Source organism: Pongo pygmaeus, chromosome 10, assembly GCF_028885625.2.
Source record: "Pongo pygmaeus isolate AG05252 chromosome 10, NHGRI_mPonPyg2-v2.0_pri, whole genome shotgun sequence".
Taxonomy (NCBI): domain Eukaryota; kingdom Metazoa; phylum Chordata; class Mammalia; order Primates; family Hominidae; genus Pongo; species Pongo pygmaeus.
Window position 1 is genome coordinate 33,717,367 of NC_072383.2, and position 23,214 is coordinate 33,740,580.

The window sequence follows — 23,214 nt, forward strand, 5'->3', positions numbered from 1 at the left end:
CGCAGGCTGGCTGTTCTAGAATGAGCCCTCTTAACCATGATGTCATACTGAACTCTTTACTCTCTAAAGATAGCAAAGCCAAAGAGACCTCCACTGTTCACCAGCATGGAGACATGGATTGTTCATTCTTGGTTCACAGGGGACTCCCAGAGAGGAGCCAGACCATTTAGGTTCACAAAGCCCCTCTGCACTTTCCAGCTATGACAACCTCTGTCTGCTTCGAGGTTTTCTTTCTCACGCTTTTTAAAATGTTAAAAAGTAGGCCGGGTGTGGTGGCTCACACCTGTAATCCCAGCACTTTGGGAGCCTGAGTGGGGTGGATCACGAGATCAGGAGACCAAGATGAGGTGAAACCTTGTCTCTACTAAAAATACAAAAAATTACCCGGGCGTGGTAGCATGCGCCTGTAGTCCCAGCTACTTGGGAGGCCGAGGCAGGAGAATTGCTCAAATCTGGGGGGCGGAGCTTGCAGTGAGCCGAGATGGCACCACTGCACTCAAGCCTGGGCCACAGAGCGAGACTCTGTCTCAAAAAAAAAAAAAAAAAAAGAAACGGATGATTTCATGAGGCTGTGAGAAGTACTCAATATATGTCCACTATTATCCTATCAAAGCTAGTCTCATAACAGCCTCCCCCTATTGATCCTGGTTTCATCCTCTATGTTATGCCAGAACAAGCCTATCACCTTCTCTACAGTGGGCTTTCAAATATGTACAGAGAGGTGACACAACACCCTTCTCAGGCTAAGGACTGCTGGATCCTTTCACTGAGTCTCCCAGACTAGGGCCTTCAGGGCACTTTCCCTTCTGCTCATATTTTCAGCAATTCTTATGCCAATGCTTGGGATTTTTGAGCTCTTTCCTGAACATCATATCACAAAGAGTTTTTCTTATAGTCCTTCAAAGGTTAACATTTACTTCATAAGTGATGAAACTGTCAGTGTCACTATAAACTAAAACATGAAACTTAAAGCAGAATTTTATTTTGAAGTTTGTTCCCTTTTTTATCTATTTTCCCTCCCACAGAAATACTTTAATCCAACAGTGATCTTGAAAAGAGCCAGTTATATGGTCATGTTGAGCATTAGTTGAGTGTATGACTGTATGTTTTTCTTTTCTGTCACATTAATAAGAACTGAGTCTTTTTCATGCAAGATGATACTTTGAGGAGGATTTGACCAAATGCCTTCTAAATTCCCTCTTAATCCTGAGATTCTGTGATTTGAGGCTTCTTTTGCAATTTTGTTCAATGTACACACATACTGAAGTCCTCCTTATTGCAAAGCAGTAAGTTCATTAGACATTTTATTTAGGGGAAATCTCATTTTATAACTATAGTATATAGGCACACATACACACACACACACATATATATGTAGGTGTCCATATATAAACGTATGTGTGTATATATATATATATCTCTCTCTCTCCCATCTCCTGTTTTCTTCTAAGAAATTGCTTCTTCAGAAGGTGATTAAATTGGTTTTATAGTGGTTTATCTAGTCCTGCTGCTTATTCTCCCACTTGACATGTTAATCCCCTCTCTATTTTATCAGATAACCCTTTGGTTATTGCCATCAGATCTAAACAAACGTTTCCAGTGATGGAAATCTAGGGCAGCAACCTCCTTCATCCCAGAAGACCATTAAGAATTCTTGACAGAGAGCAGCCCTTTGGAACAAATAAACACAAATAAACAAAAAGGCCCAGCTTTGCCCATTAGTTTCTCTGAAGGCATGGGCCCTGTCTGGGACACATAGGAAAACAAACACATTTATGTATAGACCTGTGATCAAAACTGTTCATTCACAGAAGAACCTCCCTGAGAGGTGTTCACAAATTGTAAAGTAGTGAGGTGTTTGCAAACAGAGTGGACAAAGCAGCACATGGAAATCAAACGTAGTCTGTCTTTTCACAGTCACAGAATCACCCAATAATATACTAAAATCTAACCACAGCTAACATGTCTGCATGTGTCCTCATTTTTATGGTCACCATCTAGTCCCACCATTCTTACAGGAAATGTCTCTTGGTAAAAAATTTAGGATTTTAATTAGGGGGAAAATATAAGTAATTACAAAGTATCAAACCCTTAGTAATTGAAGTTTACAAGGTTAAATCCTCAAATTTTATGTCATTCATACCATATATTCCAAGATACACAAATAAACCAGATATACACAGACGCCAATGCAAGCAACACTACTTTTGTCTCATTTTGTATTTAATATTATCGAAGGCTTTATTAATGCCTTAAAAAACACAAAAAGTTCTGAACACACATTTATTATCTGGAGGAATAAATGCACTCCAAATGCTTATCATCAGAACTCTGGAAAAAGACATATAAATTCTCTCCAGTATTTTAAAAATTGGTATCTAAATAATTTCATTTTGAACTAGGTTAGTAACCTAAGTTGTCTTCATTCAGCTTTTAAAATTGAAAAAAAATTGTTTCAAATATAATAAAGACTTAAGTACACATTCAAAATTTATTTTCTATTACACTTTTCTTGCCAAAAGGAGTTGAAGAATTTTTTTGCTTATCTTACTTAGGACAAATGTTGTCAGATTAAAAAAAAAACAGAATAGTAGTTGTAAAGACTAACTCTATATGAATGGTTTTAATCATAGCGCAGTTAAAACAACATTTAATGTAGATTCATTTCACTGGATGATGTCACCATTTAAAATATCAGTATTTCTCATATCATTTCTGGAATGGTCTTGACACATTCTTATATCTTCTTCAACATGACTTCTTCACTTTTTTTCTCTAGAGTTTTCTTGAGTTAAAATAATGGCTTGAAGACGATCATATGAGATCTAGTGGCTCTGTGATATTTCTTAAATGGTGGGCAAGGCTGGGCTGGTTGATAATGTAACTCATTAACATGAGCTGTATTTTCAGTGCCCCAGGCTGGCCGGACAGTCTGATAGAAGGCCTTAGTTCCTCTTGCAGATAAAGATAGAGTCCATTCTTTCACTAGTCTAGGGCAGTGGCCAAAAAAGTCCAGGAAAGGCATTACATAGAATGCCATCGTTTAGAAGAGATTTGGATTTAATGGCGTTGTTATAGGTAAAGTATTTCTTGAGAAAAATCTCATTCACTCAGTGTTTGGGGGAACGTTAAATTTTATAATCACAGTTGCCATTCTCTGTGGAAAAGATTTTATTTATTTATTTATTTTTTATTTTACTTTAAGTTCTGGGAGGAAAAGACTTCTTTAATTTGCTATGATAACTTCCTCTCAATTTCTTTTTCTTATAGTCATGCATACTCTGTAATCTAAATTTCTTAAGTTTATTTAAAAATCAGAGGAAAAAAACCCAAGGGGATAAAAACAGGCACAAAGTAAAGAAAGAAACCAATAATTTTGCCATTATACTTTCTTCTGGATAACTACAGATATTTCTTGTCATTTCCATTCTGTTTCAACACTGCAGAACAATACACTGGAGGCCCAATGGCAAAGCAATGTGCACATGAGTGACAAAACATGGGAACCAGAAAAGGAATATAAATGTAAATCAAACTTTTAAAATCCCAGTAATGCAACAGCTTTTTTCCTTATTTATTGGATTAATGTCCCTTCCACATGAATTCACATTTTGATTCCAGGAAGTCATGTACCATAAGCCCTAATAACAAAGACCACTATTTGTCGAGCCCGTGGCCGGTATCTACTGGTGGCAAACTTGCAAAGGTCTTCTGAAGACTCATAAAATTATGTTCTATTTGTTTTCTGGATTCAGGGGACCATGGAAATAGAAAAGGATAGAAACAAGGCATGCTTTTGAGGTTTCTTGGGCTGGGTAGTAGAAAAATAGGTGTTTTCCTTTGGGGATTTTTGCAGCCTAGAATACTTTGTCATTTTCCTCAGTCTTTAAGGGAGTGGTAGGCTTTGGCAGTCCGGCTGTTGACAAAATCTGTCTTCTTAAACTGAGCCTTTGGAATAAGCAAACAGAAACGTGAAAGGTAACAAAACTGGCACATGATAAAATGCAGTTTTTTAGTGATTTCTTACTAGGGTCAAGTCAAGTGGGCCATTATTACCTGGCTCTGTTAACTATGACACATTCCTTGTTCATGTTCTTACCTTCTTGTAGGCATGATGCAGTTCCGTGTGTGCCCACAGAGAATACAGAAGGACGGAAGCAGCTTTACTTGCTTTGTTGGAGGCATAGCTGAAAAGAAAAGGACATTCTGAGATCAGGGAGAATGAGTGAGGTTTCTGGATGCTGCCTGTGGGCGTTCTGTAAGACCTCTTCGCTCCTCAACTGCTACTCCCCAGCAGCCTTCCACGAAGTCAGGCCACTCGGTGACCAGACAATTAGGCAGCAAGCTCTGGAAGGCGGGGACCATATCTGTTTTTGTTTTCTTTTTAAACCACTAGCACAGTGCTAATAAATAAATAGTTTATAGGCCAGGTGGGGTGGCTCACGCCTGTAATGCCAGCACTTTTGGGAGGCTGAGGTGGGTAGATCACGAGGTCAGGAAATCGAGACCATCCTGGCCAACATGGTGAAACCCCGTCTCTACTAAAAATGCAAAATCTAGCTGGGCGTGGTGGTGTGTGCCTGTAATCCCAGCTACTCGGGAGGCTGAGGCAGGAGAATCACTTGAACCCGGGAGGCGGAGGTTGCAGTGAGCCGAGATCACGCCACTGCACTCCAGCCTGGTGACAAAGCTAGACTCCATCTCAAAATAATAATAATAATAAATAAACAAGTAATTTATACAGAAAAATCCTTGATATTTATAAGGAATGTATCTTTAGATATGTTATAAATCCTTGAATTATTTATAGAATATAATCTATATTTGTATCCTTATAATGTATGTTTATAGAATAAAAATGCATGAAACCATGACTGAAAAATACATACGATTTTGTGACATCATGAATGTAGGAGTAAAGTAATTTTTCAAGTCAATAAAAGAAATTCTTGTGGCAGCCCTTGTTAAAGCAGTTTCAAAATCTCTTTACGTTTCCATATAGAGCAAATGGAAAACTTGTTCCTGCTATAAATATAAGTCACCACTGCATTTGAACTGTACTTAGTATTTCATATTCTGCTTTTTTTTTGAGGCTGGAGTGCAGTGGTGCGATCTCGGCTCACTGCAACCTCCGTCTCCCAGGTTCAAGCGATTCTCCTGCCTCAGCCTCCGAAGTAGCTGGGACTACAGGCGCATGCTACCACGCCAGGCTAATTTTTTGTATTTTTAGTAGACACGGGGTTTCACTGTGTTAGCCAGGGTGATCTCGATCTCCTGACTTCATGATCTGCCTGCCTCGGCCTCTCATAGTGCTGGGATTACAGACGTGAGCCACTGTGCCCAGCCCATGTTCTGCTTTTACATTTATCCTAAATGTCCCACCTCTGGCTTTAGATTAGTGCCGCCTTAGATCTCTTTCTCTTCTATCACCTGATTAGCACATGGCTGATTTTTTTTCTTAAACAAAGATTTTTTTCCCCCCATATCATAGGCATTTGTAAGCATAAAACCAAAACCAGAGAGTACAAAGATGTATGGAGAAGAGCATGGTGTGTTCCTTCAAGAGTGAAAAGTTTTTCTCCTCCATACTAGCCTGGCAGGGAGGAGCAGTCAAATCAGCACTTCACAGACTTGTTAGTAACCCCTGGACTTTTCAGAATCACTTGGTAATAACTGAAGGGCAAATAAATCCATCAAAGTGATGGGTCTCTAATATTCAAAACTGTAAAAAGTTATTAAATTGCAAGGCTGTTATATTCATCATGTTTGTTTATAAGTTGGTTGTTTGATACTTGGTACTCTTTTATTCAAAGATGTAATGTTATAAATGATAATTAGTTCCCAGGCTAGTCCACAAATGATAGGTCAGCTATCTAGTCAGGAAAGAGCAGCAGACACCACTGGCAAGAAGCTCCTTGTTAACTTTTGTTTTTGAGACAGGGCATGTGAGGACTCACAAGTGGACACTCAGGGCAATAAACAAGTAACAGAGTACCTCACCCCCTATCTTGCTAAGCTACCAGAAGTTTCCAAAAGTAATTGCATATTCCCATGTGCAACAATTGTTATGTCTGAATACTCAAATAATGAGCATCATACTGTCTTACAGTGATTTGCTTGGAAGTTTGGATGACTATTTGGAAGAAAAGTCATTTCTGTTTTGCAGCAGTAATTCACTCCACAAAGACTGAGCAACTCTAATACTATCTGCCAGCCTCTGGGGATGGGTGAATATTCTTGGGGAACTGACACTCCAGCCAGTGCTCAGGGCTTGTTTTAATCTGACTCTGAATGCAGTCTTCCTTCCTTGTGTGCACTGCAGAGTGGGGCTGCAGAGCAGAAGGGGCCTAAATTGAGTGGGGCTGTAGTAGAGGTAATATGTACATCCCTGTACAGCCAAGCACACATTTCTTCAGTACAGGTGAAGTCATCTGCTTTGTAACTCATTAAAACTAGGCTATCGTAGCCATTTCTTTTCTTGTTTGGTTATTTACAAAAGTAACATATCTATTTGTAATAAGTCAAACAATTCAGAATTGTATAAAGAGAAAAAGATAATCTTCATGCCCCTTTCCAATCTCATCACTCTAAATTAACTAATAGTAAATAATTTGGTTATACAAGGTATTTCATTCTCCTCCCTTTTTTTTTTTTAATGGGCAAAAGTTGAAAACAGGAACACGGATGTGGAATGACATGCATTGGACCTCCTATTATCAAAAGGGAATAAGATGCGGAAGAGATAAGATAGAGAAAAAACTGTGAAAGCAAGACTTCCTCATCAGGCTACCCCCCCGACTGCTTCTCCTGTGCCATCACTGCTGCTGCTGCTTTTTTTTTTTTTCTTTTTTGAGACAGAATCTCACTCTGTCAACCAGGCTGGAGTGCAGTGGCACGATCACGGCTCATTGCAACCTCTGCCTCCTGGGCTCAAGTGATTCTCAAGCCTCAGTCTTCCAAGTAGCTGGAATTACAGGCACGCACCACCACACCCAGCTAGTTTTTGTATTTTTACTAGAGACAGGGTTTTGCCATGTTGTCCAGGCTGGTCTTGAACTTCTGACCTCAAGTGATCCATCTGCTTGGGCCTCCCAAAGTGCTGAGATTACAGGCATGAGCCACCGTGCCCAGCCCATCACTGCTTCTTCTAAGCCACCTGGTGTGACGTCCCCTCCTAAGATGGAAGTGAGGAAAAGGGCACTTGCCTATTCAGAGGACTCCTGCTTTGCCTACATTCTGCTGTTATTAAATCACAGCTGTGGCTTTGGGAAACTAATTCATTAGGCCAATACAATGCTGGAATGCACAACCAAGAGAAGCTCTGGAGTCTGACCCTCTCTTGATACTTTAGAAGAGAAGGGACAAGCATGTGGTGTGGTGGAATCAGTTCTTTCCTTGGCTAATCACTGAGGGCTGACCAGATGATCTGGCCTGGCTTTATGTCCTGTTTGCTGCCATGTTGCACATGATGATCATGACTGCACATTCACACCGGATTATTTACACACAGGCTGGTGAGGGGAAAGGGAGGCAGCTGACGGGCAGAAGCTGAAGGACTTACGCATCGCCTGCACTAATGGCCATAATTTTCTGGATGCCTCCGGTGTTTAGAAGGTCCCGTGCATTCTGGTAACTGTTTTGGATTATGTTGTTCAATGTGTAACAGGCAGAGGCTGTAGTTTCAATGAGAAGGTCAGTACTCGGGACTGTGTCAGGAATGATGGAAACCAAATCAGGGAGAGTTTCTTTGGCTACAAAATGAAAAAAAAAAGACACTTGATTAAAAAGATTGTTTCTTAATCCCAAGATCCCAATATATTTTGGGTAAAGAACATTCTTTTTTTTTTTTTTTTGTTTGAGACGGAATCTTGCTCTGTTGCCCAGGATTGAGTGCAGTGGTGCCATCTTGGCTCACTGCAAGCTCTGCCTCCCGGGTTCACGCCATTCTCCTGCCTCAGCCTCCCGAGTAGTTGGGACTACAGGCACCTGCCACCAAGCCTGGCTAATTTTTTTTTTTTTTTTTTATATTTTCAGTAGAGACGGGGTTTCACCGTGTTAGCCAGGATGGTCTCGATCTCCTGACCTCGTGATCCGCTCGTCTCGGCCTCCCAAAGTGCTGGGATTACAGGCGTGAGACACCGCGCCTGGCCAAGAACATTCTTAAAAAGAAACACAGCTGGTTAACAACACATGGAAAGATGTAATTTCCCTAATAACAAATTTTTTAAAAATATCTGAAAAGAGGATACTCTGTGCTCAGTACATTGAAAATCTTTTCAGAATGTAATTTGGCAGAAATGTCAAGAACTTAAAACATTTTCATCTTCTTCAATTCGGTAATTCCATGTCTAGGAATACATCTTAGAAATATCACTTTGAAAACGAAAAAAGCTTTCTACAGAGATCTTTATGACAGTACTACATGTAACTGAAAAACTAAAAAGTCTGAATATCCTTATAATACGAATATGATTAACTAAAACACACCTGCAAAGACTATTATTCATCACAAAACCTATCTATGAAGCATATATAATAAAAAGAAAATAATTATGTTAATAGTGTATGTGAAAAATCAGTATATTTATATAAATAATACATAATATTATTGGCCAGGTTCGGTGGCTTACACCTGTAATCCCAGCACTTTGGGAGGCCGAGGCAGGTGGATCACTTAGGGTCAGGAGTTCAAGACCAGCCTGGCCAACATGGTGAAACCCTGTCTCTATTAAAAATACAAAAATTAGCTGGGTGTAGTGGCACATGCCTGTGCCTGTAGTCCCTGCTACTCAGGAGGCTGAGGCACAAGAATTGCTTGAGCTTGGGAGGCAGAAGTTGCAGTGGGCAGAGATCACGCCACTATTCTCCAGCTTGGGCAACAGAGAGAGACCCTGTCTCAAAAAAAAAAAAAAAAAAGAATACATAATATTACCAAAAAACCCACCTGAGGAAAAATGTTAATAGGAGCTGTTTTTCTACAACAATATTAATAGTGAACTAAAATCTTTTTTTTTTTTTTTTTTTTTGAAACAGAGTCTCGCTCTGTCACCCAGGCTGGAGTGCAGTGGTGCGATCTCAGCTCACTGCAAGCTCTGCCTCCGGGGTTCATGCCATTCTCCTGCCTCAGCCTCCGGAGTAGCTGGGACTACAGGTGCCCGCCACCACGCCTGGCTAATTTTTTTGTATTTTTAGTAGAGATGGGGTTTCACCTTGTTAGCCAGGATGGTCTTGATCTCCTGACCTCGTGATCCGCCCGCCTGAGCCTCCCAAAGTGCTGGGATTAGAGGCGTGAGCTACCGCGCCTGGCCGAGCTAAAATCATTTTTAAGGCCAGGCAAGGTAGCTCATGTCTGTAATCCCAGCAATTTAGAAGGCTGAGACAGGAGGATCACTTGAGCCCAGGAGTTTGAGACCAGTCTAGAAAATATAATGAGACCCTGTCTCTATTTAAAAAAGTAAAATTAAACAGTAAATAAATAATAAATGAATAATCTTTGCTTCCCAAGGTTTTTCCAATACATGAGTAATACTACTCTTGGTTTTTTTTTTTTTTTTTGAGACGGAGTTTTGCTCTTGTTGCCCAGGCTGGAGTGCAATGGCGTGATCTCGTCTCACCACAACCTCCGCCTCCCAGGTTCAAGCAATTCTCCTGCCTCAGCCTCCCGAGTAGGTAGGATTATGGGTATGCACCACCATGCCTGGCTAATTTTTTGTATTTTTTTTTTTTTCAGTAGAGACGGGGTTTCTCCATGTTGAGGCTGGTCTTGAACTCCTGACCTCAGGTGATCTGCCCGCCTCAGCCTCCCAAAGTGCTGGGATTACAGGCATGAGCCACTGTGCCTGGCCTACTGTTTTAAAAAGAGAAATAAACTATTTTAAATGTACTTTTCTACTATGTATATAACTTCTTGGTTATAAGCTTTGAGTTTGGCTTTTTTTTTATACTAACAAGAAAGGTATTAAAAAAATAGACATGCCACTTTCACAATTAGGCTATAGAAAATAAAATAGACACATAGACCAATGGAACAGAATAGAGAACCCAGAAATAAAGCAAAATACTTACAGCCAACTGATCTTCGACAAAGCAAACAAAAACATTAAGTGGGGAAAGGCCACCCTATTCAACATATTCAACAAATGGTGCTGGGATAATTGGCAAGCCACACGTAAAAGAATAAAGCTGGATCCTCATCTCTCACTTTATACAAAAATCAACTCAAGATGGATTAAAGATTAAATCTGAGACCTGAAACCATAAAAATTCTAGAAGATAACACTGGAAAAACTCTTCTAGACATTGGCTTAGGCAAAGAGTTCATGACCAAGAACACAAAAGCAAATGCAACAAAACCAAAAATAAGTAAATGGGATCCAATTAAACTAAAAAGCTTCTGCACAGCAAAATAAATAATCAGCAGAGTAAACAGACACCCCACAGAGTGGAAGAAAATATTCACAAACTGCACTCGACAAAGGACTAACATTCAGAATCTACAAGGAACTCAAAAAAGCAAGAAAAAAGCCAAATAATTCCATCAAAAAGTGGGCTAAGGACATGAATAGACAATTCTCAAAAGAAGATATACAAATGGCATATGAAAAATTTTTTGATATGCCTCAAACATATGAAAAAATGCTCAACATCACTAATTATCATGGAAATGCAAATTAAAAGCACAATGAGATACCACCTTACTCCTGCAAGAATGACCATAATTTAAAAATCAAAATATAATAGATGTTGGCATGGATATGGTGAAAAGGGAACACTTCGACACTGCTGGTGGGAATGTGAACTAGTACAACCACTATGGAAAACAGTATGGAGATTCCTTAAAGAACTAAAAGTAGAATTACCATTTGATCCAGCAATACCACTACTGGGTATCACCCAAAGGAAAAGAAGTCATTATATGAAAAAGACACTTGTACATGCATGTTTATAGCGGCACAATTCACAATTGCAAAATATGGAGCCAACCTAAATGCCCATCAACCAACAAGTGGATACAGGAAATGTGGTATATACACACCATGGAATACTACTCAGCCATTAAAAAGAAAGACATAATGGCCTTTGCGGCAAATTGGATGGAATTAGAGACCATTATTCTAAGTGAAATAACTCAGGAATGGAAAACCAAATATTGTATGTTCTCACTTATAAGTGAGAGCTAAGCTATGAGGATGCAAAGGAATAAGACTGATATAATGGATTTTGGTGACTTGGGGGAAAGGTAGGAAGGGGTGAGGGATAAAAGACTACACATTGGGTACAGTGTACACTGCTCAGGTGACAGGTGCACCAACATCTCAGAAATAATCACTAAACAACTTTTCTATGTAACTGAACACCACCTGTACCCAAAAATCTATTGAAAATTTTTAAAAGGTGTTAATATTTGACAAATCTACTGGAACTTGTCCTGTGGTACATATTTTGGTCAATGTGAACTTGTGCTTAAACTTTTTGTAATAGTTATTTTCATGTATATTTTCCTCTTTTTCCTCTAACCACTTTATACTCTTCTTAAAAGATAGAGAGCATGCATCTTTTGCTTTTGCTGATCCCCACAGCTTCCAAATACGTGTTGTGTTTATCAGGAATTAACAAATACTGCCTAATTTTATTGTGTGCCTTCATCTGCATTCATGTGGCATCTTGAAGCACATTTTTCTCTCTATGATACTGATTGTAATGAATTGTGTGACTGTCTCAACTTCAAATGAGGCTGTGGGTTCCTTGAAGCCAATTATCTTATTTCTGTGTTTCCAGCATCGATCATTATTCCTGTAATGGACAAGTACTCAATCAAAGGCACTGAATGATATGTCATCATAATACCTGGACCTGATTGACAGGTAAGGCATACCTTTTGCTCACAGGCCTGAACACTTTCCTTTTGACTGTGGTTCAAGCACACAGCATACTGTGGAGAGCTCAGTGTTCATCTAAAGCCAGAGTGCTGTAGTTTCAGTCCTGGTTCTGCTACTTTACGGCTCTATGGCCTGAGCACGCTACTTAATGTCTCTATTTGTTTTTCCCTAAGTTGCAATGTGGGATAATAATGTCTACGTCACAGGGTTGTTTTGAGGGAATGAGTCAATGCATGTTAAATGTATTGCAGTAGTGGGCATGTGGTAAGCTCTCAGTGGATGCTATTATCAGAAGTCTTCCTCTTTTTAATAAGTTAAACTACAGAATGAAAGGCCTTGACTGGCAAAATAGCACTGTGAGATACAAACCCATGTCTTCTGTGTGAAATCTGTTATTCTGTTACCATGCTCCATTGCCTGTCTTTAAGTTTTTGAGAAAATGTAAGTTTCAAGTTTATTTCTCTAGATGTAAGTGAAACATAACAACTTTATTGCAGGTAAGAACAGGGAAAGTTACCTGGCTTAGAAAGCTCTCATGAGAAACGCAAAGCATGTGTTCAAGCTGACTTTCACTTATTTCTTGCTATTAAAATTCTGAATTAAGAGAAGTCCTTTTACTTATATATTTGACATGAAGCCAATTTGGAATTTTAAAATTGCATTTATCTTGCTGAAGCCTCTTTTCTCTGCTATCCTTAAAGTGAAGTTTATCAACAGAATCATCTAATATAAACCATGTGGCTACAGCTATACCTTCCCGACATTTAGGGGACTGCAGAACCTGAGGCCAACAGCATTTCTGCCCTGAAGGTACATGCTTAATGTGTATAGCGCTGTTATTTACCTTGGTGGTGTTTTAAAGATGGAGTCAATTTTTCTTTTGGGAAAAGAACAAAAAAGGGAGAGGATAATACACCTCTATTGAAGTTCAGCACAAAAGACCACGGGGAGAGCATTTTAATAATTCTGAGAGTGCCTATGGCGAGGTCTCTTTCAGATTCACTGAATATGTTCCAGGCTATCTCTACTCATAATGAGCATGAAACCATTGTATAAAACCTCCTGTCAAATGTGCTGCTGGCTGGCTTTGAAAATGACATTACTAAAACATAACTGCAGCCTTTAATATCTCTGGGGCTAAATATGTGCATATTTAAAAATCTAATCCATTAAAACAAGCAAAATATTGTTTATAATTTTTGTGAAATGCTGTGAAAAACTGAATTTGAGTTGTTAGAAACGACCGATTTACAGAGCATTATGAAGCATGTTTAATTTTAGCATTATCTTTCTATCATCTCATTTTGTAATTTTCTACTAGATACAACAAACATTTATCACATACTTCTTGGTATAAGCAAACAAATAAAAAATTATGTTATTTGATAATGTAACACCGTTATCATCTCTGTCAACAATATAGTCAAAGGCAAAATATGTCTCATCACAGTTACTCAAAAAAAATCGATGCCAAATTTGCTATATTCGGTGACTCCTTTTTTGTCTTTTTATTGTGATCTGTTTATCCATTTTTTAAATAGTCCAACACACTGCCAAACTACTAAAGTAAACCACCACTATATGTGTTTTTCAAATGTTCTAGAATTGTGGTGCTTAAGAGAGCCACAGAGAGAACATTCTGAAAGACAACTATATGGAAAGACTTCACTGGATGGTATGACTGAGGGTGCCGCCCAGTGAAAAATATCAACAATATTACTTATCTTGTTAATTATTAGTATGCTCTAAAATTTCTCTTTTGTAGTAATTTTTTTTAAAAATGTTGGATATTTAAAAAAAATCTCTGGTGAGATCCACTGAGAAAGCCTGTTTGTGATATCTGGCGACACAGAAGGCAGGCCGGTTTATCACCTACTCCTTACTCCCATTTCCCGTGCATCTTTGTGAACGGGAGGTGATACAGACAACATTTCATTGCATTGTATCTTCAGCATGTACATATTACACATAGATACTTATACCCACTCACCAATTTCATTCTGCAGAGAAAGATTCCGGGACAGATTCCTCAGCAGCGAGATGGCTGTCTTTTTCACACTTGGGTCACCAACATGCAGCATCTTTCGGGTGTGCTGCAGGCCACTTTCCTTCTGGACAACTGTCTGAGCCACTGATGTCGGCATCTGTTTTGTGAGACGTATCCTATAAGTGCTATTGTATTTGATTTCACGATAACATTAAGTTTTCTGTAGATTACCAGAGGTTGATGAAGATGTTTTATTTTTATCTTATTTACTTATTTTGAGACAAAGTCTCTCTCTGTCATTCAGGCTGGAGTGCAGTGGTGTGATCTCAGCCCACCACAACCTCCACCTCCCAGGTTCAAGTGATTCTCCTGCCTCAGCCTCCAGAGTAGCTGGGATTACAGGTGTGTGCCACCACGCCCAGCTAATTTTTTTGTACTTTTAGTAGAGATGGTGTTTCACCATGTTGGCCAGGTTGGTCTCGAACTCCTGACTCAGGTGATCCACCTGCCTCAGCCTCCTAAAGTGTTGGGATTACAGGCATGAACCACCATGCCCAGCCGAAGATGTTTTAAAAATTAGAACTGTGATGAAACTAGTCTAAAGGTATTTTCTTTAAACTCTTATTAGGTTTTCAAGTCAATTACTAGATAAAAACTGTTTATTCAGTACTTTTAAATGCAATCTTGGGGCCAGGCGTGGTGGCTCACACCTGTAATCCCAGCACTTTGGGAGGCCAAAGCTGGCTGATCACCTGAGGCCAGGAGTTCAAGACCAGCCTGGCCAACATGGTGAAACCCTGTCTCTACCAAAAAATACAAAAATATTAGCCAGGCGTGGTGGCACATGCCTGTAGTCCCAGCTACTCATGAGGCTGGGGCAGGAGAATCGCTTGAACCTGGGAGACAGAGGTTGCAGAGAGCCAAGATCATGCCACTGTGCTCCAGCCTGGGTGACAGAGTGACACTGTCTAAACAAACAAACAAACGCAATGCAATGTTGGATTTAATTAGGTTATTAACATTTTTTTCCATCTGTGTTTATAAATAAAATGGATTTCCCTTTTCCTTTTCTTATACTACCCTTTTCACTTTTAGAATCAAGGTTATACTAACATCATTAAGTTAGTTGGGTAGTATTTAATCTTTTTCTATCTCCTTTAGCTATTTGTGTAATACAAGTAATCTCTTCTTTTGGTAGAATTTGGCCATACAAATTGAATATCCCTTCACTGAAATGCTTGAGACCAGAAGTGTTTTGGTTTTTTTCAGATTTTGGAATATTTGCAAATATATAATGAAATACCTTGGGGATGAGAACCAAGTCTAAATATGAAATTCATTTATCTTTCATATGCACCTTACACTCATAGCCTAGAGGTCATTTTATCCAATATTTGTAATAATTCTGTGCATGAAATAGTTTGTATACGAGGAGCCATTGTAAAGCAAAGGTGTCACTAACTCAGCCACCCATGTGGACAATCTGTGGTTGTTTGGCATCACCATTATTCCTGACTCTGAATTCATGTACTACTGATAAGCAATCATTTTCTTACACTTACACATGTACTTAACAGTTAAAAATATGATACGCCATTAATACAGGTAAAAAAAAGAATGTGTTCAGGTAACTAAGCAGCACAGTAGCATCACCAGAATACCTGTCTCAGCTGTTAGACAGCAACAGACACGGCAGGCTTTCCGTCTCTACCATGCTGTGTTTTGATGGAAAGGTTACTGTCCACTGTATTTTTTGTTTTCAGGTGAGAAGAAACATGAAAAGCAATTGAGGGACCAGGAACTGGGTCCTTTAGGGATGAGGAGGCATTCTGTTGGATGGTTTTGCAAAATGTTGCCTCTAGAGTCATCTGCCTCGTTAACAATGGCTTTTTTTCCTTCAACTTTTAAGCTCAGGAGTACATGTGTAGGATGTGTAGGTTTGTTACATAGGTTAATGTGTACCATGGTGGTTTGCTGCACAGATCATCCCATCACTAGGTATTAAGCCCAGCACCCATTAGCTATTCTTCCGGTGATGCTCTCCCCCATCCCCCAACAGGCCCCAGTGTGTGTAGTTCCCCGCCAAGTATCCATGTGTTCCCATTGTTCAGCTCCCACTTATAAGTGAGGCCACGTGGTGCTTGGCTTTCTGTTCCTGCATTAGTTTGCCAAGGATAACAGCTTCCAGCTCCATCCATGTCCCTGCAAAGGACATGACCTCATTCCTTTTTATGGCTGCACAGTATTCCATGGTGTGTATGTATGACATTTTCTTTATTCAATCTATCACTGATAGGCATTTGGGTTGATTCCATGTCTTTGCTATTGTGAATAGTGCTGCAATGAACATATACATGCATGTATCTTTATATGAGAATGATTTATATTCCTTTGGGTATATACCCAATAATGGGATTGCCGGGTCAAGTGGTATTTCTGCCTCTACATCTTTGAGAAATCACCACACTGTTCTCCACAGTGGTTGAACTAATTTGCACTCCCACCAATGGTGGAAAAGTGTTCTTTTTTCTCTGCAACCTTGCCAGCATCTGCTGTTTTTTTGACTTTTTAATAATCACCATTCTGACTGGCATGAGATGGTATCTCACTGTGGTTTTGATTTGCATTTTTCTAATGATCAGTGATGTTGAGCTTTTTTTCGCATGTTTGTTAACCACATGTATGTCTTCTTTTGAGAAGAGTCTGTTCATGTCCTTTGTCCACTTTTTAATGGGGTTGTTTTTTTTTGTCTTGTAAATTTGTTTAGGTTCCTTGTAGACTCTGGATATTAGACCTTTGTCAGGAAGATATATTGTAAACATATTCTCCCATTTTGTAGGTTATCTGTTCACTCTGATGGTAAGTTTCTTTGGCTATGCAGAAGCTCTTTAGTTTGATTGCATCCCATTTGTCAATTTTTGCTTTCACTGCTATTGCTTTTGGGGTTTTTGTCAGGAAATCTTTGCTGGTGCATATGTCCTGAATGGTATTGCCTAGATTTTCTTCTAGGGTTTTTATAGTTTTGGTTTTCACATTTAAGTCTTTAATCCATCTTGAGTTGATTTTTGTATAAGGTATAAGGAAGGGGTCCAGTTTCAATTTTCTGCATATGACTAGCCAGTTCTCCTAGCACCATTTATTAAATAGGGAATCCTTTCCCCATTGCTTGCTTTTGTCAGGTTTGTTGAAGATCAGATTGTTGTAGGTGTGCAGTCTTATTTCTGAGTTCTCTATTCAATTCCATTGGTCTATGTATCTGCTTTTTGTACCAGTGCCATGCTGTTTTGGTTATGGTAGCCTTGTAGTACAGTTTGAAGTCAGGTAGCATGATGCCTCTAGCTTTGACCTTTTTGCTTAGGATTGTCTTGGCTATTCAGCTCTTTTTCAATTCCATATGAATTTTAAAATAGTTTTTTCCAATTCTGTGAAGAATGTCAATGGTAGTTTAATGGGGATAGCATTGAATCTATAAATTACTTTGGGCGGTAGTTTATTGAGAGCTTTTACCATGAAGGGATGTCAAATTTTATCAAAGGACTTTTCTGCATCTATTGAGATCATGTGGTTTTTGTCTGTAGTTCTGTTTATGTGATGAATCACGTTTATTGATTTGCGAATGTTGAACCAACCTTGCATCCTGGGGATGAAACCCACTTGATGGTGGTGGATAAGCTTTTTGATATGCTGCTAGATTCAGTCTGCCAGTATTTTACTGAGGATTTTTGTATCTATGTTCACCAAGGATATTGGCCTGAAGTTTTCTTTTTTTGTTGTATCTCTGCCAGGTTTTGGTATCAGGATGATGCTGGTCTCATACAATGAGTTAGGGAGGAGTCCCTCCTTTTCAATTTTTTGGAACAGTTTCAGTAGAAATAGTACCTGCTCTTCTTTGTACATCTGGCAGAATTCAGCTGTAAATCTGTCTGGTCCTGGGTTTTTTGTGGTTGGTAGGCTATTTACTACTACCTCAATTTTAGAACTCATTATTGGTGTATTAAGGGATTCAATTTCTTCTTGGTTCAGTCTTGGGAAGGTGTATGTGTCCAGGATTTTATCCATGTTTTTCTAGATTTTCTAGTTTATGTGCATAGAGGTATTCATAGTATTCTCTGATGGTTGTATGTATTTCTGTGGGGTCAGTGGTGATATCCCGCTTATCATTTCTGATTGTGTTATTTGATTCTTCTCTCTTTTCTATTAGTCTAGCTAGCAGATCATTTTACTAATTTTTTTTTCAAAAAAACAGCTCCTGAATTTGTTGATTTTTTGAAGGGTTTTGTGTGTGTGTGTGTGTGTGTGTCTGTATCTCCTTCAGTTCCACTCTGATCTTGGCTATTTCTTGCCTTGGGGTTCGTTTGCTCTGGTTCTCTAGTTCTTTTGGTTGTGACGTTAGGTTGTTACCTTGAGATCTTTCTAGCTTATTGATCTGGGCATTTAGTGTTACAAATTTCCCTCTTAACACTGCTTTAGCTGTGTCACAGAGATTCTGGTACACTGTCTCTTTGTTCTCATTAATTTCAAACAACTTCTTGACTTCTGCCTTAATTTTGTTATTTATCCACAAGTAATTCAGGAGCAGGCTGTTCAATTTCTATGTACTTGTGTGGTTTTGAGTGAATTTCTTAATCTTGAGTTCTAATTTGGTTGCACCGTTGTCTGAGAGATGGTTTCTTATGATTTCGGTTCTTTTGCATTTGCTAAGGAGTGTTTTACTTCTGATTATGTGAACAAGTTTTGAGTAAGTGCTGTAGGGTGAGAAGAAGAATGAATATTCTGTTGTTTTTTGGTGGAGAGTTCTGTAGATATCTATCAGGTCCGCTTGATCCAGAGCTGAGTTAACTCTTCTTGTTGAATTGAACCCTTTACCATTATGTAATGCCCTTCTTTGTCTTTTTTTGATCTTTGTTGGTGTAAAGTCTGTTTTGTCAGAACTAGGATTGCAACCCTTGCTTTTTTCTGTTTTCCATTTGCTTGGTAAAGTTTCCTCCATCCCTTTAGTTTGAGCCTAAGTGTGTCTTTGCATGTGAGATGGGTCTCTTGAACACAGCACACCAATGGGGGTTGGCTCTTTATCCAGTTTGCCATTTTGTGTCTTTTAATTGGTGCATTTAGGCCATTTACATTTAAGGCTAGTATTGTTATGTGTGAATTTGATCCTGTCATCATGATGCTAACTGGTTATTTTGCAGACTTGTTTATGTGGTTGCTTCATACTGTCACTGGTCTGTGTACTTCAGTGTGTTTTCATAGTGGCTGGTAATGGTTTTTCCTTTCCATATTTAGTGCTTCCTTCAGGAGCTTTTGCATGGTAGGCCTGGTATTGACGAATTCCCTCAACATTTGCTTGTCTCAAAAGGATCTCATTTCTCTTTTGTTTATGAAGCTTAGTTTGGCTGAAAATGAAATTCTGGGTTGGAAATTCTTTTCTTTAAGAATTTTAAATATTGGCCCCCAATCTCTTCTGGCTTGTAGGGTTTCTGCTGAGAAGTCTGCTGTTAGTCTCATGGGCTTACCTTTGTAGGTGACCTGGCCTTTCTCTCTGGCTGCCCTTAACACTTATTCTTTCATTTTGACCTAGAATCTGATAAGTATGTGTCTTGGATAATCTTCTCATGGAGTATGCTACTGGGGTTCTCTCCATTTCCTGAATTTGAATGTTGGCCTGTCTTGCTAGGTTGGGGAAATTCTACTGGATGATATCCTAAAGTATGTTTTCCAACTTGGTTCTGTTCTCCCTGTCTCTTTCAGGTACCCCAATCAGTCGTAGGTTCCGTCTCTTTACATAATCCCACATTTCTTGGAGGTTTTGTTCATTCCTTTTCATTCTTTTTTCTCTATTCTTGTCTGCCTGTCTTATTTCAGAAAGATAGTCTTCAAGCTCTGAGATCCTTTCCTCCACTTGGTCTATTCTGCTGTTGATACTTATGATTGCACTGTGAAGTTCTCATGTTATATTTTTCAGCTCCATCAAGTCAGTTATGTTCCTCTCTAAACTGGCTATTCTGGTTATCAGCTCCTGTATTGTTTTATCATGATTCTTAGCTTCTTTGCATTGGGTTACGACATGCTCCTTTATCTCAGCGAAGTTTGTTATTTCCCACCTTCTGAAGCCTACTTCAGTCAACTCAGCCATCTCAGCCTCATCGCAGTTCTGAGGCCTTGCTGGAGAGGTGTTGCATTCACCTGGAGGAGAAGAGGCACTCTGTCTTTTTGAGTATTCAGCATTTTTGCATTTATTCTTTCTCTTCTTTGTGGGCTTATCTACCTTCGACCTTCGAGGCTGCTGACTTCTGAAGGGGTTTCTGTGGGGTCTTTTTTGTTAATGTTGTTGTTGTTGTTTTCTGTTTTTTTTTTTTTTCTTTTCACAGTCAGTCTACTGACTGTTAGCAACCATAGGGCTGCTGTGGTTTGTTGGGGGTCTGCTCCAGACCCTAGTTCCCTCTGCTTTTCCTGTACTTGGAGGTATCAACAGTGAAGGCTGTGAAGCAGCAAAGATGGCAGCCTGCTCCTTCCTCTGGACACTCCATCCCAGGGTGGGTACTGACCTGCTGTTGGCCCAAATGCTCGTTTCAGAGGTGTCTTAAAGAAGCAGTCTGGCTGTAGAGCAGGTGTGCTGTGTTGGGGAGGACCCTTCCTCATCCGGACTGCCCAGACTCTCTAGAGTGGGCAAGCTGGAACAGCTCAGTTGACTGAACCACAGAGATGGCGGCCTTCCCTCCTGCTGGGAGCTGCATCCCAGGGAGAGATCAGAGCTCTCTGTCCATATAAGCCTGGCTGGAGTGATTGAAGGCGCCCCACAGGGAGGCCCTGCCCAGTGAGGAGGAATGGATCAGGGTCCCACTTTAAAGCAGTTTGGGCACAATCTGGCACAGCAGCTGTGCTGTGTTGGGGGGTATCCCTTCCTCATCTGGACCACCCAGACTCTTTGGAGCTGGCAGGCTGGAATGTGCAGTTGACCAAACCACAGAAATGGTAGCCACTCCTCCCCCAGGGAACTCCATCCTGTTTCACACAGAGACTCATTGTGTTGCCATTGGCTGGCTGGAATTCCAAGCCAGTGGGACTTAACTTGTGAGGTGCTGTGGAAGTGGGGCCCGCAGAACAATGCTGCTTGGCTCCCTGGATTCAGCCCCCCTCCTAGGGGAATGTACAAAGGGATCTGTTGCCTTGCTGGAAATTCTGGGGCCGGAGTATGTAAAACTCTTGTCTCTGTGTGTACCTGTGCTGAGACTCCACACAGCTCTGTTTATTGGACCCAAGGCCCTGGTAGCATGGGCTCATGAGGGGATCTCCTGATCCACAAGTTGCAAAGATCTGTGGGAGAACCATGGTTTCCTGGGCAGGTTGCACAATCAGTCACTGCTTCCCTTTGCTGGGGGTGGGTGTTCTGTTGGCTCCATGAGGCTCCTGGGTGGGCCACTGACCCACTCTGCTTTTCTTTATTCTCTCTGGGTCAGGATAATTATCTAGTCAGTCCCAATGCGAGAACCTGGATATTTCAGTTGAAGGTGCTGAATTCACTTGATGCTTTCATTCCTCTCTGTGCTGTGGACTGCAGCTGCTTCTAATGGGCCCTCTTGGCCCCCATCTCAACAATGGCTCTTATTTTAGCAGTCTCTCTTTGATTTTATAAATAGACATGAGTTGTTCTGTTATGAATGCCTGCTGCTCTAGTTCTTCAACAAGCCCATCACACGATTTCACCCTGTCATCTACAGGCACTTTTTCTGCAGTGTTAACAATATCACTATTACCACAATTACCTTATTCAGAATCATTTTGGCCATTTCACCATTAATCAATGAATGAACAAGTGGAGCCTTGTTATCAATGTTAGAAACTTCTTTAGTATTCACTTCTTCCAGCTTACTGACGGACTGTGAAGGTCTATTTTTTTGCAAAGGTAAGAAGTTCAGCCATCATTTTTTTTCTCACTTGACATATATAATCCTTCAAAGTCACCATCTGGTGACTTCATTACTACTGGACATAGTTGTAGGCCAGAGTTGTGCCAGTCATGCACACCTGTTTCAAGCAATGGTAACAGCATATAGAGCATCCTCAGGCTAAACTCCTTTTGGACACTTTCTCACACCCACACCTCTGCACACTGCTGGTAGCTAGCATGCTATTCAAGAAAAGTGTTTTTTTAATCTACTCTTTATTGATCTAAGGATACTCTGGTCACATGGTTAAATTGACGAAGTCACATTTGGGGGAAAGTACATAGAATAAACATTTTTTAAATGAGAATTTCAGCTGGGAGATGAGCAGAACAGTTGTCATGTAATAACAAAATCTTTGCAGTCATCATCCAGTTGAGTCTCCCTGCAGCAAGCATGAGCCACTTGGTACCAAATGTTTGTGAAACCAATCAAAAAAGATGACCCTGGTGCTCCATGTCTTTTTGTTAGCATAATAACAGACTGGTAAGAAATTCACTCCTTGAAAACAGTGAGGACACAAGTTTTTAATCTATCACCCCACTTATGTATGCCTGATGCATTAGCACATCCCAGCACATTCTGTTCTTAGCAGCCTTAATTCTAGTAGGTGCTGTCTCATCAGCTGTAGTCAGTGTCTTTCTGAGGCAATGATGCCAAAACAATGATGTTTCATCAGCATTATAGACTTGTTTTGGCTTCAGATTTTCATTAGCCATGACTCTGGCAAACTCAATGAATTTCTTCACTGCTTTGTGATCAGCAGATGCTTTATCATCACAAATCTTTAAAAATGTAATGCTGTGTCTTTTCTTAAATTTCTGCAACCAGCCTATTGATTATTCACAGTTCCTTTTAATTTTCAGTTCATCACTGACCTTTGCTTGTTTCATGGTCAGCATACCATTATGTGCCATGTGTTCACTGTGACGTGGACAGATCTGCACTTTCAATACATGATCAAGATCTTCAAGTTTGGCTTTATGCAGTTTTCTAATCTTCACTAACTTCTGTGAATCAGTTTCGGCATAGAACTTCAACGGTGTATCCTTCTGTTTCTTCAGGTCATATATGGATGTTTCATATACTCCTGTCCAGTTTCTCCAACAGCTTGGCTTTCTGTGCTAGGGGTAAACATAAATGCTTCCTCTTTTTATCAGTTACCCTGAGGGGTATCTGCAGGCCATTTTGTCATTTTCAACAATATCTTTACATCACAGAGCAAAGAGAGTAAGCAAGCAAACACAGTTGAGTCATGCATGTAGGTCTTGGCTCCATGTGGGGCATTGTGGGAAACCTGCCATCAGCATGCCTGGCCTGCACACATGCCATTTTACTATCCTTTGTGGGTGTGCTTGCTTGCGTGGGGGAAACTGGGTGTATGTGGAGAAGATATATATGGCAG

General features: G+C 40.0%; 1 protein-coding gene across 1 annotated transcript in view; it reads right to left on the minus strand.

Annotated features, from left to right (window-relative positions):
* Positions 1-1,988: 1,988 nt before the first annotated feature.
* The window catches only part of PKP2 (plakophilin 2), a 105,830-nt gene continuing 84,604 nt past the window's right edge, over positions 1,989-23,214 (minus strand). The window contains exons 10-13 of the mRNA XM_054444306.2: positions 13,870-14,023; positions 7,562-7,751; positions 4,100-4,187; positions 1,989-3,948 (exon numbers count right to left, since the gene is read on the minus strand). Of these exons, the coding sequence (XP_054300281.1) occupies positions 3,880-3,948; positions 4,100-4,187; positions 7,562-7,751; positions 13,870-14,023 (501 nt within the window). The 3' untranslated portion in view covers positions 1,989-3,879. The remainder of the gene's footprint in view (positions 3,949-4,099; positions 4,188-7,561; positions 7,752-13,869; positions 14,024-23,214) is intronic.